This window comes from Procambarus clarkii, chromosome 3, assembly GCF_040958095.1.
Source record: "Procambarus clarkii isolate CNS0578487 chromosome 3, FALCON_Pclarkii_2.0, whole genome shotgun sequence".
Classification (NCBI taxonomy): domain Eukaryota; kingdom Metazoa; phylum Arthropoda; class Malacostraca; order Decapoda; family Cambaridae; genus Procambarus; species Procambarus clarkii.
The window spans coordinates 49880438-49899066 of NC_091152.1; the positions used below are offsets into that span (position 1 = coordinate 49880438).

The 18629-nt window shown below is 54.1% G+C and overlaps 1 protein-coding gene across 1 annotated transcript in view; it reads right to left on the reverse strand.

Annotated features, from left to right (window-relative positions):
* LOC138369025 (uncharacterized) overlaps nt 1-18629 on the reverse strand; it is a 58527-nt gene that overhangs the window by 4933 nt on the left and 34965 nt on the right. The window contains exon 2 of the mRNA XM_069331893.1: nt 213-1125. Within this exon, the coding sequence (XP_069187994.1) occupies nt 213-1125 (913 nt within the window). The remainder of the gene's footprint in view (nt 1-212; nt 1126-18629) is intronic.

Sequence of the window (18629 nt, forward strand, 5' to 3'; positions counted from 1 at the left end):
GCCAATACCCTGGACAATACCCTGGACAATACCCTGGCCAATACCCTGGCCAATACCCTGGACAATACCCTGGACAATACCCTGGACAATACCCTGGCCAATACCCTGGACAATACCCTGGACAATACCCTGGACAATACCCTGGACAATACCCTGGACAATACCCTGGACAATACCTTGGACAATACCCTGGTCAATACCCTGGCCAATACCCTGGACAATACCCTGAACAATACCCTGGACAATACCCTGGACAATACCCTGGACAATACCCTGGTCAATACCCTGGTCAATACCCTGGACAATACTCTGGACAATACCCTGGTCAATACCCTGGACAACACCCTGGACAATACCCTGGACAATACCCTGGACAATACCCTGGTCAATACCCTGGTCAATACCCTGGACAATACCCTGGTCAATACCCTGGTCAATACCCTGGACAATACTCTGGACAATACCCTGGACAATACCCTGGACAATACCCTGGACAATACCCTGGACAATACCCTGGACAATACCCTGGACAACACCCTGGTCAATACCCTGGACAATACCCTGGCCAATACCCTGGACAACACCCTGGACAATACCCTGGCCAATACCCTGGACAATACCCTGGACAATACCCTGGACAATACCCTGGACAATACCCTGGACAATACCCTGGTCAATACCCTGGTCAATACCCTGGACAATACTCTGGACAATACCCTGGTCAATACCCTGGACAACACCCTGGACAATACCCTGGACAATACCCTGGACAATACCCTGGTCAATACCCTGGTCAATACCCTGGACAATACCCTGGTCAATACCCTGGTCAATACCCTGGACAATACTCTGGACAATACCCTGGACAATACCCTGGACAATACCCTGGACAATACCCTGGACAATACCCTGGACAATACCCTGGACAACACCCTGGTCAATACCCTGGACAATACCCTGGCCAATACCCTGGACAACACCCTGGACAATACCCTGGCCAATACCCTGGACAATACCCTGGACAATACCCTGGACAATACCCTGGACAACACCCTGGACTATACCCTGGACAATACCCTGGCCAATACCCTGGACAACACCCTGGACAATACCCTGGCCAATACCCTGGACAATACCCTGGACAATACCCTGGACAATACCCTGGCCAATACCCTGGACAATACCCTGGCCAATACCCTGGACAATACCCTGGATAATACTCTCCACCAGAAAGAATGTTGAACCTTCTAGCTATTTGTGAACTAAAGGTTTCATTGTTCTCTGAAGTTAAAAATCAGAATCCAATTTATTTCCGCCCCGAGCAGCCGTCCTGGGAGCGCTGTAATATGTTTATATTACAAAAAAAAATATAAAAAATTATCTTGTTTTTCAAGTGGTAAGAAAAGGCACAAGCCAGATGCGATTGAGGGAAGAAATAGTAGCTAGGGGAAATATCCCAATCCATTTCACATCCCTTCCGTTTTGTCCATCTGTCTAACCACTTGGGGTGGACGGTAGAGCGGCGGTTTCGCGTCATGAAGGTCGGCGTTCAATCGCCTGACCGTCCAAGTGGTTGGGCATCATTCCTTCCCCTGTCCTATTCCAAATCAAGTTTGAGACAGAGGTCCAGCAGCTGTGAGGACAGAACAGCTAGTGGAGGACAGCTGTGAGGACAGAACAGCAGGTGGAGGACAGCTGTGAGGACAGAACAGCAGGTGGAGGACAGCTGTGAGGACAGAACAACAGGTGGAGGACAGCTGTGAGGACAGAACAGCTGGTGGAGGACAGCTGTGAGGACAGAACAGCAGGTGGAGGACAGCTGTGAGGACAGAACAACAGGTGGAGGACAGCTGTGAGGACAGAACAGCAGGTGGAGGACAGCTGTGAGGACAGAACAGCTGGTGGAGTACAGCTGTGAGGACAGAACAGCCGGTGGAGGACAGCTGTGAGGACAGAACAGCTGGTGGAGGACAGCTGTGAGGACAGAACAGCAGGTGGAGGACAGCTGTGAGGACAGAACAGCTGGTGGAGGACAGCTGTGAAGACAGAACAACAGGTGGTGGACAGCTGTGAGGACAGAACAGCTGGTGGAGGACAGCTGTAAGGACAGAACAGCAGGTGGAGGACAGCTGAGAGGACAGAACAGCAGGTGGAGGACAGCTGTGAGGACAGAACAGCAGGTGGAGGACAGCTGAGAGGACAGAACAGCAGGTGGAGGACAGCTGTGAGGACAGAACAACAGGTGGAGGACAGCTGTGAGGACAGAACAGCAGGTTGAGGACAGCTGTGAGCACAGAACAGCCGGTGGTGGACAGCTGTGGGGACAGAACAGCTGGTGGAGGACATCTGTGAGGACAGAACAACAGGTGGAGGACAGCTGTGGGAACAGAACAGCTGGTGGAGGACAGCTGTGAGGACAGAACAGCAGGTGGAGGAAAGCTGTGAGGACAGAACAGAAGGAGGTGGACAGATGTGAGGACAGAACAACAGGTGGAGGACAGCTGTGAGGACAGAACAGCTAGTGGAGGACAGCTGTGAGGACAGAACAGCTGGTGAAGGAACGCTGTGAGCACAAAACAGCTGGTGGAGGACAAAACAGCAGGTGGAGGACAGCTGTGAGGACAGAACAGCTGGTGGAGGACAGCTGTGAGGACAGAACAGCTGGTGGAGGACAGCTGAGAGGACAGAAGAGCAGGTGGTGGACAGATGTGAGGACAGAACAGCTGGTGGAGGACAGCTTTGAGCACAGAACAGCTGGTGGAGGACAGCTGTGAGGACAGAACAGCTGGTGGTGGCCAGATGTAAGGACATAACAGCTGGTGGAAAACAGATGTGAGGACAGAACAGCTGGTGGAGAACAGCTGTGAGCACAGAACAGCTGGTGGAGGACAGATGTGAGGACAGAACAGCTGGTGGAGGACAGCTGTGAGGACAGAACAGCTGGTGGAGGACAGCTGTGATGACAGAACAGCAGGTGGAGGACAGCTGAGAGGACAGAACAGCAGGTGGAGGACAGCTGTGACAACAGAACAGCTGGTGGTGGACAGCTGTGAGGACAGAACAGCTGGTGGAGGACAGCTGTGAGGACAGAACAGCTGGTGGAGGACAGCTGTGACGACAGAACCGCTGGAGGAGGACAGCTGTGATGACAGAACAGCAGGTGGAGGACAGCTGTGAGGACAGAACAGCTGGTGGAGGACAGCTGTGAGGACAGAACAGCTGGTGGAGGATAGCTGTGATGACAGAACAGCAGGTGGAGGACAGCTGTGAGGACAGAACAGCTGGTGGAGGAGAGCTGTGAAGACAGAACAGCAGGTGGAGGACAGCTGTGAGGACAGAACAGCAGGTGGTGGACAGCTGTGAGGACAGAACAGCAGGTGGAGGACAGCTGTGAGGACAGAACAGCAGGTGGAGGACAGCTGTGAGGACAGACCAACAGGTGGAGGACAGCTGTGAGGACAGAACAGCAGGTGGAGAACAGAACAGCAGGTGGAGAACAGCTGTGAGGACAGAACAGCTGGTGGAGGAAAGCTGAGAGGACAGAACAGCAGGTGGAGGACAGAACAGCAGGTGGAGGACAGCTGTGAGGACAGAACAGCTGGAGGAGGACAGCTGTGAGGACAGAACAACAGGTGGAGGACAGCTGTGAGGACAGAACAGCAGGTGGTGGACAGCTGTGAGGACAGAACAGCAGGTGGTGGACAGATGTGAGGACAGAACAGCTGGTGGAGGAAAGCTGTGAGGACAGAACAGCTGGTGGAGGACAGCTGTGAGCACATAACAGCTGGTGGAGGACAGCTGTGAGGACAGAACAGCAGGTGGTGGACAGCTGCGAGGACAGAACAGCTGGTGGAGGACAGCTGTGAGCACAGAACAGCAGGTGGAGGACAGCTGTGTGGACAGAACAGCTGGTGGAGGGCAGCTGTGAAGACAGAACAACAGGTGAAGGACAGCTGTGAGGACAGAACAGCAGGTGGTGGACAGATGTGAGGACAGACCAACAGGTGGAGGACAGCTGTGAGGACAGAACAGCAGGTGGAGGACAGCTGTGAGGACAGAACAACAGGTGGTGGACAGATGTGAGGACAGAACAGTAGGTGGAGGACAGGTGTGAGCACAGAACAGCTGGTGGAGGACAGAACAGCTGGTGGAGGACAGAACTGCAGGTGGAGGACAGCTGTGAGGACAGAACAGCTGGTGGAGGACAGCTGTGAGGACAGAAAAGCTGGTGGAGGACAGCTGTGAGGACAGAACAGCAGGTGGTGGACAGATGTGAGGACAGAACAGCTGGAGGAGGACAGCTGTGAGCACAGAACAGCTTGTGGAGAACAGCTGTGAGGGCCAGAACAGCTGGTGGAGGACAGCTGTGAGGACAGAACAGCTGGTGGTGGACAGATGTGAGGACAGAACAGCTGGTGGAGGACAGCTGTGAGGACAGAACTGCTGGTGGAGGACAGCTGTGTGGACAGAACAACAGGTGGAGGACAACTGTGAGGACAGAACAACAGGTGGAGGACAACTGTGAGGACAGAACAGCTGGTGGAGAACAGCTGTGAGGACAGAACTGCTGGTGGAGGACAGCTGTGAGGACAGAACAACAGGTGGAGGACAGCTGTGAGGACAGAACAACAGGTGGAGGACAACTGTGAGGACAGAACAGCTGGTGGAGAACAGCTGTGAGGACAGAACAACAGGTGGAGGACAGCTGTGAGCACAGAATAGCTGGTGGAGGAGAGCTGTGAGGACAGAACAGCAGGTGGAGGACAGCTGTGAGGACAGAACAGCTGGTGGAGGACAGCTGTGATGACAGAACAGCAGGTGGAGGACAGCTGTGCGGACAGAACAGCAGATGGTGGACAGCTGTGAGGACAGAACAACAGGTGGAGGACAGCTGTGAGGACAGAACAGCAGGTGGAGGACAGCTGTGAGGACAGAACAGCTGGTAGAGGACAGCTGTGAGGACAGAACAGCAGGTGGTGGACAGATGTGAGGACAGAACAGCTGGAGGAGGACAGCTGTGAGCACAGAACAGCTTGTGGAGGACTGCTGTGAGGTCAGAACAGCTGGTGGAGGACAGCTGTGAGGACAGAACAGCTGGTGGTGGACAGATGTAAGGACAGAACAGCTGGTGGAGAAAAGCTGTGAGCACAGAATAGCTGGTGGAGGACAGCTGTGAGGACAGAACAGCAGGTGGAGGACAGCTGTGAGGACAGAACAGCTGGTGGAGGACAGCTGTGATGACAGAACCGCAGGTGGAGGACAGCTGTGAGGACAGAACAGCAGATGGTGGACAGCTGTGAGGACAGAACAGCAGGTGGAGGACAGCTGTGAGAACAGAACAGCAGGTGGAGGACAGCAGTGCGGACAGACCAGCAGGTGGAGGACAGAACATCAGGATGCGGACAGAACAGCTGGTGGAGGACAGCTGTGAGGACAGAACAGCTGGTGGAGAACAGCTGTGAGGACAGAACAGCTGGTGGTGGACAGCTGTGAGGACAGAACCGCTGGTGGAGGACAGCTGTGAGGAGAGAACAGCAGGTGGAGGACAGCTGTGAGGATAGAACAGCAGGTCGAGGACAGCTGTGAGGACAGAACAGCAGGTGGAGGACAGCTGTGAGGACAGAACAGCTGGTGGAGGACAGCTGTGAGGACTGAACAGCAGGTGGAGGACAGCTGTGAGGACAGAACAGCAGGTCGAGGACAGCTGTGAGGACAGAACAGCAGGTGGAGGACAGCTGTGAGGACAGAACAGCTGGTGGAGGACAGCTGTGAGGACAGAACAGCTGGTGGAGGACAGCTGTGAGGACAGAACAGCAGGTGGTGGACAGATGTGGGGACAGAACAACAGGTGGAGGGCAGCTGTGAGGACAGAACAGCTGGTGAAGGACAGCTGTGAGGACAGAACAGCAGGTGGTGGACAGCTGTGAGGACAGAACAGCTGGTGGAGGACAGCTGTGAGCACAGAACAGCAGGTGGAGGACAGCTGTGTGGACAGAACAGCTGGTGGAGGACAGCTATGAGGACAGAACAACAGGTGGAGGACAACTGTGTGGACAGAACAGCTGGTGGAGGACCGATGTCAGGACAGAACAACAGGTGGAGGACAGATGTGAGGACAGAACAACAGGTGGAGGACAGCTGTGAGGACAGAACAGCAGGTGGAGGACAGCTGTGATGACAGAACAGCAGGTGGAGGACAGCTGTGAGGACAGAACAGCAGGTGGTGGACAGATGTGAGGACAGAACAGCAGGTGGAGGACAGCTGTGAGCACAGAACAGCTGGTGGAGGACAGCTGTGAGGACAGAACAGCTGGTGGAGGACTGAACAGCAGGTGGAGGACAGCTGTGAGGACAGAACAGCTGGTGGAGGACAGCTGTGAGGACAGAACAGCTGGTGGAGGACAGCTGTGAGGACAGAACAGCAGGTGGTAGACAGATGTGAGGACAGAACAGCTGGTGGAGAACAGCTGTGAGCACAGAACAGCTGGTGGAGGACAGCTGTGAGGACAGAACAGCAGGTGGAGGACAGTTGTGGGGACAGAACAGCTGGTGGTGGACAGATGTGAGGACAGAACAGCTGGTGGAGGACAGCTGTGGGGACAGAACAGCTGGAGGAGGACAGCTGTGAGGACAGAACAGCTGGTGGAGAACAGCTGTGAGCACAGAACAACTGGTGGAGGACAGATGTGAGGACAGAAATGCTGGTGGAGGACAGCTGTGAGGACAGAACTGCTGGTGGAGGACAGCTGTGAGGACAGAACAGCTGGTGGAGGACAGCTGTGAGGACAGAACTGCTGGTGGAGGACAGCTGTGAGGACAGAACAGCAGGAGGAGGACAGCTGTGAGGACAGAACAGCAGGTGGAGGACAGCTGTGAGGACAGAACAGCAGGTGGTGGACAGCTGTGAGGACAGAACAGCTAATGGAGGACAGCTGTGAGGACAGAACAGCTGGTGGAGGACAGCCGTGAGGACAGAAAAGCAGGTGGACGACAGCTGTGAGGACAGAACAGCTGGTGGAGGACAGCTGTGATGACAGAACAGCAAGTGGAGGACAGCTGTGAGGACAGAACAGCAGGTGGTGGACAGGTGTGAGGACAGAACAGCAGGTGGAGGACAGCTGTGAGGACAGAACAGCAGATGGTGGACAGCTGTGAACACAGAACAGCAGGTGGAGGACAGCTGTGAGGACAGAACAGCAGGTGGAGGACAGAACAGCTGGTGGAGGACAGCTGTGAGGACAGAACAGTTGGTGGAGGACAGAACAGCAGGTGGAGGACAGCTGTGAGGACAGAACAGCTGGTGGAGGACAGCTGTGAGGACAGAGCAGCAGGTGGAGGACAGGGTTGAGGACAGAACAGCAGGTTGTGGACAGCTGTGAGGACAGAACAACAGGTGGAGGACAGCTGTGAGGACAGAACAGCTGGTGGAGGACAGCTGTGAGGACAGAACAGCAGGTGGAGGAGAGCTGTGAGGACAGAATAGCAGGTGGTGGAAAGATGTGGGGACAGAACAACAGGTGGAGGACAGCTGCGAGCACAGAACAGCTGGAGGAGGACAGCTGTGAGCTCAGAACAGCTGGTGGAGGACAGCTGTGAGGACAGAACAGCAGGTGGAGGACAGCTGTGAGGACAGAACAGCAGGTGGAGGACAGCTGTGAGGACAGAACAGCAGGTGGTGGACAGATGTGAGGACAGAACAGTAGGTGGAGGACAGCTGTGAGCACAGAACAGCTGGTGGAGGACAGCTGTGAGGACAGAAAAGCTGGTGGAAGACAGCTGTGAGGACAGAACCGCTGTTGGAGGACAGTTGTGAGGACAGAACAGCAGGTGGTGGACAGATGTGAGGACAGAACATCTGGAGGAGGACAGCTGTGAGCATAGAACAGCTTGTGGAAAACAGCTGTGAGGACAGAACAGCTGGTGGAGGACAGCTGTGAGGACAGAACTGCTGGTGGTGGACAGATGTGAGGACAGAACAGCTGGTGGAGGACAGCTGTGAGGACAGAACTGCTGGTGGAGGACAGCTGTGTGGACAGAACAACAGGTGGAGGACAGCTGTGAGGACAGAACAGCTGGTGGAGGACAGCTGTGAGGACAGAACAGCTGGAGGTGGACAGCTGTGAGCACAGAACAGCTGGTGGAGGACAGCTGTGAGGACAGAACAACAGATGAAGGACAGCTGTGAGGAGAGAACAGCAGGTGGTGGACAGCTGTGAGGACAGAACAGCAGGTCGAGGACAGCTGTGAGGACAGAACAGCAGGTGGAGGACAGCTGTGAGGACAGAACAGCTGGTGGAGGACAGCTGTGAGGACAGAACAGCTGGTGGAGGACAGCTGTGAGGACAGAACAGCAGGTGGTGGACAGATGTGGGGACAGAACAACAGGTGGAGGGCAGCTGTGAGGACAGAACAGCTGGTGAAGGACAGCTGTGAGGACAGAACAGCAGGTGGTGGACAGCTGTGAGGACAGAACAGCTGGTGGAGGACAGCTGTGAGCACAGAACAGCAGGTGGAGGACAGCTGTGTGGACAGAACAGCTGGTGGAGGACAGCTATGAGGACAGAACAACAGGTGGAGGACAACTGTGTGGACAGAACAGCTGGTGGAGGACCGATGTCAGGACAGAACAACAGGTGGAGGACAGATGTGAGGACAGAACAACAGGTGGAGGACAGCTGTGAGGACAGAACAGCAGGTGGAGGACAGCTGTGATGACAGAACAGCAGGTGGAGGACAGCTGTGAGGACAGAACAGCAGGTGGTGGACAGATGTGAGGACAGAACAGCAGGTGGAGGACAGCTGTGAGCACAGAACAGCTGGTGGAGGACAGCTGTGAGGACAGAACAGCTGGTGGAGGACTGAACAGCAGGTGGAGGACAGCTGTGAGGACAGAACAGCTGGTGGAGGACAGCTGTGAGGACAGAACAGCTGGTGGAGGACAGCTGTGAGGACAGAACAGCAGGTGGTAGACAGATGTGAGGACAGAACAGCTGGTGGAGAACAGCTGTGAGCACAGAACAGCTGGTGGAGGACAGCTGTGAGGACAGAACAGCAGGTGGAGGACAGTTGTGGGGACAGAACAGCTGGTGGTGGACAGATGTGAGGACAGAACAGCTGGTGGAGGACAGCTGTGGGGACAGAACAGCTGGTAGAGGAGAGCTGTGAGGACAGAACAGCTGGTGGAGAACAGCTGTGAGCACAGAACAACTGGTGGAGGACAGATGTGAGGACAGAAATGCTGGTGGAGGACAGCTGTGAGGACAGAACTGCTGGTGGAGGACAGCTGTGAGGACAGAACAGCTGGTGGAGGACAGCTGTGAGGACAGAACTGCTGGTGGAGGACAGCTGTGAGGACAGAACAGCAGGAGGAGGACAGCTGTGAGGACAGAACAGCAGGTGGAGGACAGCTGTGAGGACAGAACAGCAGGTGGTGGACAGCTGTGAGGACAGAACAGCTAATGGAGGACAGCTGTGAGGACAGAACAGCTGGTGGAGGACAGCCGTGAGGACAGAAAAGCAGGTGGACGACAGCTGTGAGGACAGAACAGCTGGTGGAGGACAGCTGTGATGACAGAACAGCAAGTGGAGGACAGCTGTGAGGACAGAACAGCAGGTGGTGGACAGGTGTGAGGACAGAACAGCAGGTGGAGGACAGCTGTGAGGACAGAACAGCAGATGGTGGACAGCTGTGAACACAGAACAGCAGGTGGAGGACAGCTGTGAGGACAGAACAGCAGGTGGAGGACAGAACAGCTGGTGGAGGACAGCTGTGAGGACAGAACAGTTGGTGGAGGACAGAACAGCAGGTGGAGGACAGCTGTGAGGACAGAACAGCTGGTGGAGGACAGCTGTGAGGACAGAGCAGCAGGTGGAGGACAGGGTTGAGGACAGAACAGCAGGTTGTGGACAGCTGTGAGGACAGAACAACAGGTGGAGGACAGCTGTGAGGACAGAACAGCTGGTGGAGGACAGCTGTGAGGACAGAACAGCAGGTGGAGGAGAGCTGTGAGGACAGAATAGCAGGTGGTGGAAAGATGTGGGGACAGAACAACAGGTGGAGGACAGCTGCGAGCACAGAACAGCTGGAGGAGGACAGCTGTGAGCTCAGAACAGCTGGTGGAGGACAGCTGTGAGGACAGAACAGCAGGTGGAGGACAGCTGTGAGGACAGAACAGCAGGTGGAGGACAGCTGTGAGGACAGAACAGCAGGTGGTGGACAGATGTGAGGACAGAACAGTAGGTGGAGGACAGCTGTGAGCACAGAACAGCTGGTGGAGGACAGCTGTGAGGACAGAAAAGCTGGTGGAAGACAGCTGTGAGGACAGAACCGCTGTTGGAGGACAGTTGTGAGGACAGAACAGCAGGTGGTGGACAGATGTGAGGACAGAACATCTGGAGGAGGACAGCTGTGAGCATAGAACAGCTTGTGGAAAACAGCTGTGAGGACAGAACAGCTGGTGGAGGACAGCTGTGAGGACAGAACTGCTGGTGGTGGACAGATGTGAGGACAGAACAGCTGGTGGAGGACAGCTGTGAGGACAGAACTGCTGGTGGAGGACAGCTGTGTGGACAGAACAACAGGTGGAGGACAGCTGTGAGGACAGAACAGCTGGTGGAGGACAGCTGTGAGGACAGAACAGCTGGAGGTGGACAGCTGTGAGCACAGAACAGCTGGTGGAGGACAGCTGTGAGGACAGAACAACAGATGAAGGACAGCTGTGAGGAGAGAACAGCAGGTGGTGGACAGATGTGAGGACAGAACAACAGGTGGAGGACAGCTGTGAGGACAGAACAGCAGGTGGAGGACAGCTGTGAGGACAGAACAGCAGGTGGAGGACAGCTGTGAGGACAGCTGTGAGGACAGAACAGCAGGTGGTTGACAGATGTGAGGACAGAACAGTAGGTGGAGGACAGCTGTGAGCACAGAACAGCTGGTGGAGGACAGCTGTGAGGACAGAACAGCTGGTGGAGGACAGAACAGCAGGTGGAGGACAGCTGTGAGGACAGAACAGCTGGTGGAGTACAGCTGTGAAGACTGAACAGCTGGTGGAGGACAGCTGTGAGGACAGAACAGCAGGTGTTGGATAGATGTGAGGACAGAACAGCTGGAGGAGGACAGCTGTGAGCACAGAACAGCTTGTGGAGGACAGGTGTGAAGACAGAAGAGGTGGAGGACAGCTGTGAGGACAGAACAGCTGGTGGAGGACAGCTGTGAGGACAGAACAGCAAGTGGTGGACAGATGTGGGGACAGAACAACAGGTGGAGGACAGCTGTGAGGACAGAACAGCAGGTGGAGGACAGAACAGCTGGTGGAGGACAGCTGTGAGGACTGAACAGTTGGTGGAGGACAGAACAGCAGGTGGAGGACAGCTGTGAGGACAGAACAGCTGGTGGAGGACAGCTGTGAGGACAGAGCAGCAGGTGGAGGACAGGGTTGAGGACAGAACAGCAGGTTGTGGACAGCTGTGAGGACAGAACAACAGGTGGAGGACAGCTGTGAGGACAGAACAGCTGGTGGAGGACAGCTGTGAGGACAGAACAGCAGGTGGAGGAGAGCTGTGAGGACAGAATAGCAGGTGGTGGAAAGATGTGGGGACAGAACAACAGGTGGAGGACAGCTGCGAGCACAGAACAGCTGGAGGAGGACAGCTGTGAGCTCAGAACAGCTGGTGGAGGACAGCTGTGAGCACAAAACAGCTGGTGGTGGACATATGTGAGGACAGAACAACAGGTGGAGGACAGCTGTGAGGACAGAACAGCTGGTGGAGGACAGCTGTGAGGACAGAACAGCTGGTGGAGGACAGCTGTGAGGACAGAACAACAGGTGGAGGACAGCTGTGAGGACAGAACAGCAGGTAGAGGACAGCTGTGAGGACAGAACAGCAGGTGGTGGACAGATGTGAGGACAGAACAGTAGGTGGAGGACAGCTGTGAGCACAGAACAGCTGGTGGAGGACAGCTGTGAGGACAGAAAAGCTGGTGGTGGACAGAACAGCAGGTGGAGGACAGCTGTGAGGACAGAACAGCTGGTGGAAGACAGCTGTGAGGACAGAACCGCTGTTGGAGGACAGTTGTGAGGACAGAACAGCAGGTGGTGGACAGATGTGAGGACAGAACAGCTGGAGGAGGACAGCTGTGAGCATAGAACAGCTTGTTGAAAACAGCTGTGAGGACAGAACAGCTGGTGGAGGACAGCTGTGAGGACAGAACTGCTGGTGGTGGACAGATGTGAGGACAGAACAGCTGGTGGAGGACAGCTGTGAGGACAGAACTGCTGGTGGAGGACAGCTGTGTGGACAGAACAACAGGTGGAGGACAGCTGTGAAGACAGAACAGCTGGTGGAGGACAGCTGTGAGGGCAGAACAGCTGGAGGTGGACAGCTGTGAGCACAGAACAGCTGGTGGAGGACAGCTGTGAGGACAGAACAACAGATGAAGGACAGCTGTGAGGACAGAACAGCAGGTGGTGGACAGATGTGAGGACAGAACAACAGGTGGAGGACAGCTGTGAGGACAGAACAGCAGGTGGAGGACAGCTGTGAGGACAGAACAGCAGGTGGATGACAGCTGTGAGGACAGAACAGCAGGTGGTTGACAGATGTGAGGACAGAACAGTAGGTGGAGGACAGCTGTGAGCACAGAACAGCTGGTGGAGGACAGCTGTGAGGACAGAACAGCTGGTGGAGGACAGAACAGCAGGTGGAGGACAGCTGTGAGGACAGAACAGCTGGTGGAGGACAGCTGTGAAGACAGAACAGCTGGTGGAGGACAGCTGTGAGGACAGAACAGCAGGTGGTGGATAGATGTGAGGACAGAACAGCTGGAGGAGGACAGCTGTGAGCACAGAACAGCTTGTGGAGGACAGCTGTGAGGACAGAACAGCTGGTGGAGGACATCTGCGAGGACAGAACAGCTGCTGGTGGACAGATGTGAGGACAGAACTGCTGGTGGAGGACAGGTGTGAAGACAGAAGAGGTGGAGGACAGCTGTGAGGACAGAACAGCTGGTGGACAGCTGTGAGGACAGAACAGCTGGTGGAGGACAGCTGTGAGGACAGAACAGCAGGTGGAGGAGAGCTGTGAGGACAGAACAGCTGGTGGAGGACTGCTGTGAGGACAGAACAGCTGGTGGAGGACAGCTGTGAGGACAGAACAGCTGGTGGAGGACAGCTGTGAGGACAGAACAGCAGGTGGAGGACAGCTGTGAGGACAGAACAGCTGGTGGAGGACAGCTGTGATGACAGAACAACAGGTGGAGGACAGCTGTGAGGACAGAACAGCAGGTGGAGGACAGCTGTGAGGACAGAACAGCTGGTGGAGGACAGTTGTGAGGACAGAACAGCTGGTGGAGGACAGCTGTGAGGACAGAACAGCTGGTGAAGGACAGCTGTGAGGACAGAACAGCAGGTGGAGGTGTTACGGACCCGAGCCCAACGTCCGAGCACGGAGCAGTGACGACCACGCCATCTGTGGGTCAGTTCCCGAAACCCCCTCGAAATGGACGACGACACCTGGTGAGGACGAGGTGTACTGGCCACAAGGGCTAGTTTCCAGTCCTGATCAGCTCATAACACAGCCGCTGCTGACCTCTGGTGAGGTGGAGCTTAGACAGCAATGCCATCTATGGAATGGATACGTCGGGCGTTTGTGTCTAAGCCTGTAAGTGAGGTGCTTTAGTGTGTCCCTGTTACTGATGACGTGTCTGATTACAGAGTCGACCTGGGACTGCTGTAATGGAAGTTGAGTCAGTCTACCCAAGGCAGTCATCTCGTCTCCAAGTGTTTGCTGCAGCAGCTGTGAGTCGCCCCCGGATGAACACTGTGGTGTTGACCTGCCTGTGAAGTGGCAGTTGAGGGATTGTCATATCCGGGACTGACTGGTGGAGACGCTTAACCACTGGGGAGTTGTGGAAAGGAGAGTGACCTGTGGGTTCACACGAGGCTCCTGACTAGGGTTCGCTACCTTAGTATCGATCGTGGAGTGGCTTAACCAGCGTCGCTGATTTGGAACCTGCCAGCTGCCGGCTGGACTTGTGGTTGAAGGCCTCCACGACGGTGCCCCCAGTGGAACTGTGACTTGGCTGGCCTGTGGCCTGGGTAGACTCAAGATTCTCGAAGGATTCGTCGTAAGGCCACGAGAGGACCAAGAGCTTGGCACCGTTGAGCACCGTGAACGTTCAGAGTCTTCAGAAGAAGACTACGTTGTGCATGCTAGTGTTTATTCCTCCCCCTTGTGTTAATCATTATATAGTATTTATGGTGAAGGTGTTAATTATATTATGAAGTTTTTGACTTTATTTCCCTTCCCCTTTTATTTTTCTTGCGTTACGGATCACATCCCTTGAAAGCCACTACTGGCTTGGGGCCGGATACCCTTCCTCTAACAACATCAGAGTAAGAACCCGGTTGCGACCCGAGAGGGCCGTAACATAATTGGCATTCCCAGCGGGATCTGACCCCTTGTCAAGTATGTTTGACAGGGGTGGTGAAGTGGCGTAATCCCTGTAAATAATTCCCCCTGTGTGTGACGATTAGGACGATATACGTCCTGTGCGGTGCTCAGTGATTAAGTGCAATATTGCATAGTGCGGTGCTCGGTGTGATTACGTGCAACATTGTATAGCGAAGTGCTCGCTGTGATTAAGTGCAATATTGTGTAGTGCGGTGCTCGGTGTGATTCAGTGCAATATTGTAGAGCGAGGTGCTCGCTGTGATTAAGTGCAATATTGTGTAGCGCGGTGCCCGGAGTAATTACATGCAATATTGGCAAGTGCAGTGTTTGGTGCGATAAAGTGCAATATTGACGTAGAACAGTGCTTTGTGTGTTAAGTGCTAAGTGTTCCATCTGTGACAATGGCAGAAAAATCGACCATCGACGATCTGGACGATGTTCAGGATTTTCTGAACAGGGAGGACTGTCTTACCAGATTAAAATATCTGGGCAAACAGGAACTTGTACTGGTAAGTGCCTACCTGGAGATCAAGATACGTGCCAGTGATTCCCGTGTGGAGATCTTGTCAAAGGTTCACCGGCATTTGAAGGCCGAAGAGAAAGAGGAAAGTGAGGCACAAGGTACAAAAGCAAGTGAGAAAGTAGCTTCCACTGAAAAGGAAGATAAAGGCAGTGACATTGACAGTGATGCAGGTGAGCTGAATATTAGCTTTCTTACAGTCAAAATGCGTGCCTTAGAGATAAATCGCGAGATAGAATGGAAGAAGTTAGAATTAGAACGAGAATTAAAAGATAAAGAAATGGAGATGAAAAATAAAGAAATGGCGATGAGGCGTTTAGAATTAGAAGAAAGGAAAGAAGAGCGAGAAAGAGAAAGAGAAAGAGAAGAACGAGACAGGCAAGAACGACGAGACAGAGAGGAAAGAGAGAGACAACATGAGCTAGAAGTATTGCGGTTAGGTGGTCGGAGGTCAACAACGGAAACCAGTAGTTTCGATCCGGTAAGGAACATCAAAATGGTCCCAAAGTTCAACGAGAAGGAAGTTTCGAAGTTCTTCGCAGCCTTCGAGAAAGTCGCTGCCTCTTTGGAGTGGCCAAGGGAGAATTGGGCCATCATGATACAGTCAGTCTTGACTGGGAAGGCCCAAATCGCCTATTCCACGTTATCCCTTGACGACTCCGGCGATTATGACAAGGTGAAGAAGGTCGTGCTCATGGTGTACCAATTGGTACCTGAGGCGTACAGGCAGAAGTTCAGGAACCTGAAGAAGACTTCAGAGCACACTTTCGCCGAATTCGCTACCATCAAGGAGCGACTTTTCCAGGAATGGTGTGCCTCTCGGAAGGTGGAGACCAAAGAAGACCTCGAACAGCTCATACTGTTAGAGGACTTCAAGGACTGTCTGTCTGGAGATCTGAAGACGCACTTAGAGGAACAGCAGGTAGAGACCTTGAGTGCGGCAAACACCATGGCTGAGGAATACATCCTGACTCATAGGCCGTCTGCTAAGTACGTCCCGAGGAATTACCCACGCCGGTTTGACAGACCTCATCAGGAAGAGGAGAGACCCGTCCCACGAAGCGCTGAGAAGACGCCCCCAAGTAGCCCTCGAAGGACTAGTCCTAATAGTCCGAAACACCGGAGTCCGAGGAGGAATATGGCGTGCTGGACTTGTGGGCAGAAAGGGCATGTAGCTGCTATGTGCCGAGGCAGAAGAGGTAGCGGCGCACGTCGGGAGGTGATGTTGATGAGCTGTGTAACACCACCAGCAGGAAGCCAGTCTACGATTACGCAGGAAGAACCCAGATTGTTTTCCCCTCACACTTCAGGCGGGTATGTATCGAGTGATCATACTGGTAGAGCAGTTGTAGTGCTCAGAGATAGTGGAGCAGCCCAGTCCCTGATCGTGAGAAACTCGTTACCCGAGGGAATGAGTGTGGATGGGAGACCAGAGGTTGTCCTGGTTGGGTTTCCTAGGACGCAGTACATCGCCCCCTTAGTGCCGGTACATCTCGACTCGCCTTACTTCAGCGGCACATGTGCGTTGGCAGTAGTCGATACCCTCCCTGTAGCTGGGATTGACGTGATACTAGCCAACCACCTGGTGACGGATTGGAGCACCAATCATCCCAAGGTTGCGGACGAGTCAGCCGGAACAGCGAGGTCAGAAGTAACGGCTGGAAATGGTAATATCCAGGTAAAGACAGACCCGGATTTAAATATGTTTAATCCTTCCTCTCGCCTACAGATTGACAACATCCTAGCAGAGTCTCCTGATTCTTCTCCCAATAAGGAACATGAGGTTACGATGGCAGAGGCAACTGAGCATGAAGAGAGGTCTCGTGTGCAAGTACCCACGGATACCAAAGAGCCTGGAGCGAAGGCGGATGTGTACTTGCGGTATGGCAAGGAACAGCGTTCATTGAACCGGCCAGAGATTCCCCAGACGTCAGAGGTATGTGAGGTATGTTCGAAAGATCTAGTGCCCTCTTTGGTCCAAACCAGGCTAGTGGATATTGCCGGCTATGGACAGGACAGGCTCAGGAAGCTTATCCCTAAGTTAGCCAAATGTTTCTTAGCGGTGTTTTGTTTTGTTCTCATATGTGTTCTCAGTAAGGACCAGTGGACGACCCGACAGATGATGGCTCCCTTCAACATCGCGAAAAGACCCCAGGGATTGGAGACGTGCACTTTGAGTAGTGCAGTCGAAGAAGGAACCTGGAAGGTGATGGTAGATACAGGAGGTACGAGATGTGATAATATGAGTGGCTGTTGCCGACAGGTTGACACCCCCCGCGTGATAGCTGAGCCTAAATGCAGCGTTATACGGAACGTTGGTCGACCTGACAGTGGCAGAGCGAATGCCATCCTCGATGTACGAGCAGCCCTGTTGGGACTAGGTGTGGGCCTAGTAGAGGAGTATGCTGTGAGTACTGATCTAACGGTCGCTAGCACTCTAAATAATCCAACCCCTGTATTCCAGGTTCCCGTCTCCCCGAAGGGCCGCCAGATCGGTACCAGAAATACTGTCTGTGACCAGCTATCATCGGTGCCACGACACAGGGAAGTGTCGATTCACCCTGGATCACGTCAGTATCGATCCTTACTCGGGACACGTGAGATTATGCCCCTGCTTGACATCGCAGAGGAAGTGTGGAAGATTACATCAGGCAGATCATCGTCTTCCATCTGCAAGTTTCTTTCATGCCGGAGTTACCCAGTAGAACAGTTCTGTGGACAAGGCAGCCTCGCCGCTCCAGTTTATAAAGTATGTGAGTCCATTTGGAGTTGTGTCCCCGTACTAATTTGGTTTGTGTTTCTCTTTAAAGAACCCCAAACCAAATTCCTTTTGGTGGGGAGGTGTTACGGACCCGAGCCCAACGTCCGAGCATGGAGCAGTGACGACCACGCCATCTGTGGGTCAGCTCCCAAAACCCCCTCCAAATAGACGACGACACCTGGTGAGGACGAGGTGTACTGGCCACAAGGGCTAGTTTCCAGTCCTGATCAGCTCATAACACAGCCGCTGCTGACCTCTGGTGAGGTGGAGCTTAGACAGCAACGCCATCTATGGAATGGATACGTCGGGCGTTTGTGTCTAAGCCTGTAAGTGAGGTGCTTTAGTGTGTCCCTGTTACTGATGACGTGTCTGATTACAGAGTCGACCTGGGACTGCTGTAATGGAAGTTGAGTCAGTCTACCCAAGGCAGTCATCTCGTCTCCAAATGTTTGCTGCAGCAGCTGTGAGTCGCCCCCGGATGAACACTGTGGTGTTGACCTGCCTGTGAAGTGGCAGTTGAGGGATTGTCATATCCGGGACTGACTGGTGGAGACGCTTAACCACTGGGGAGTTGTGGAAAGGAGAGTGACCTGTGGGTTCACACGAGGCTCCTGACTAGGGTTCGCTACCTTAGTATCGATCGTGGAGTGGCTTAACCAGCGTCGCTGATTTGGAACCTGCCAGCTGCCAGCTGGACTTGTGGTTGAAGGCCTCCACGACGGTGCCCCCAGTGGAACTGTGACTTGGCTGGCCTGTGGCCTGGGTAGATTCAAGATTCTCGAAGGATTCGTCGTAAGGCCACGAGAGGACCAAGAGCTTGGCACCGTTGAGCACCGTGAACGTTCAAAGTCTTCAGAAGAAGACTACGTTGTGCATGCTAGTGTTTATTCCTCCCCC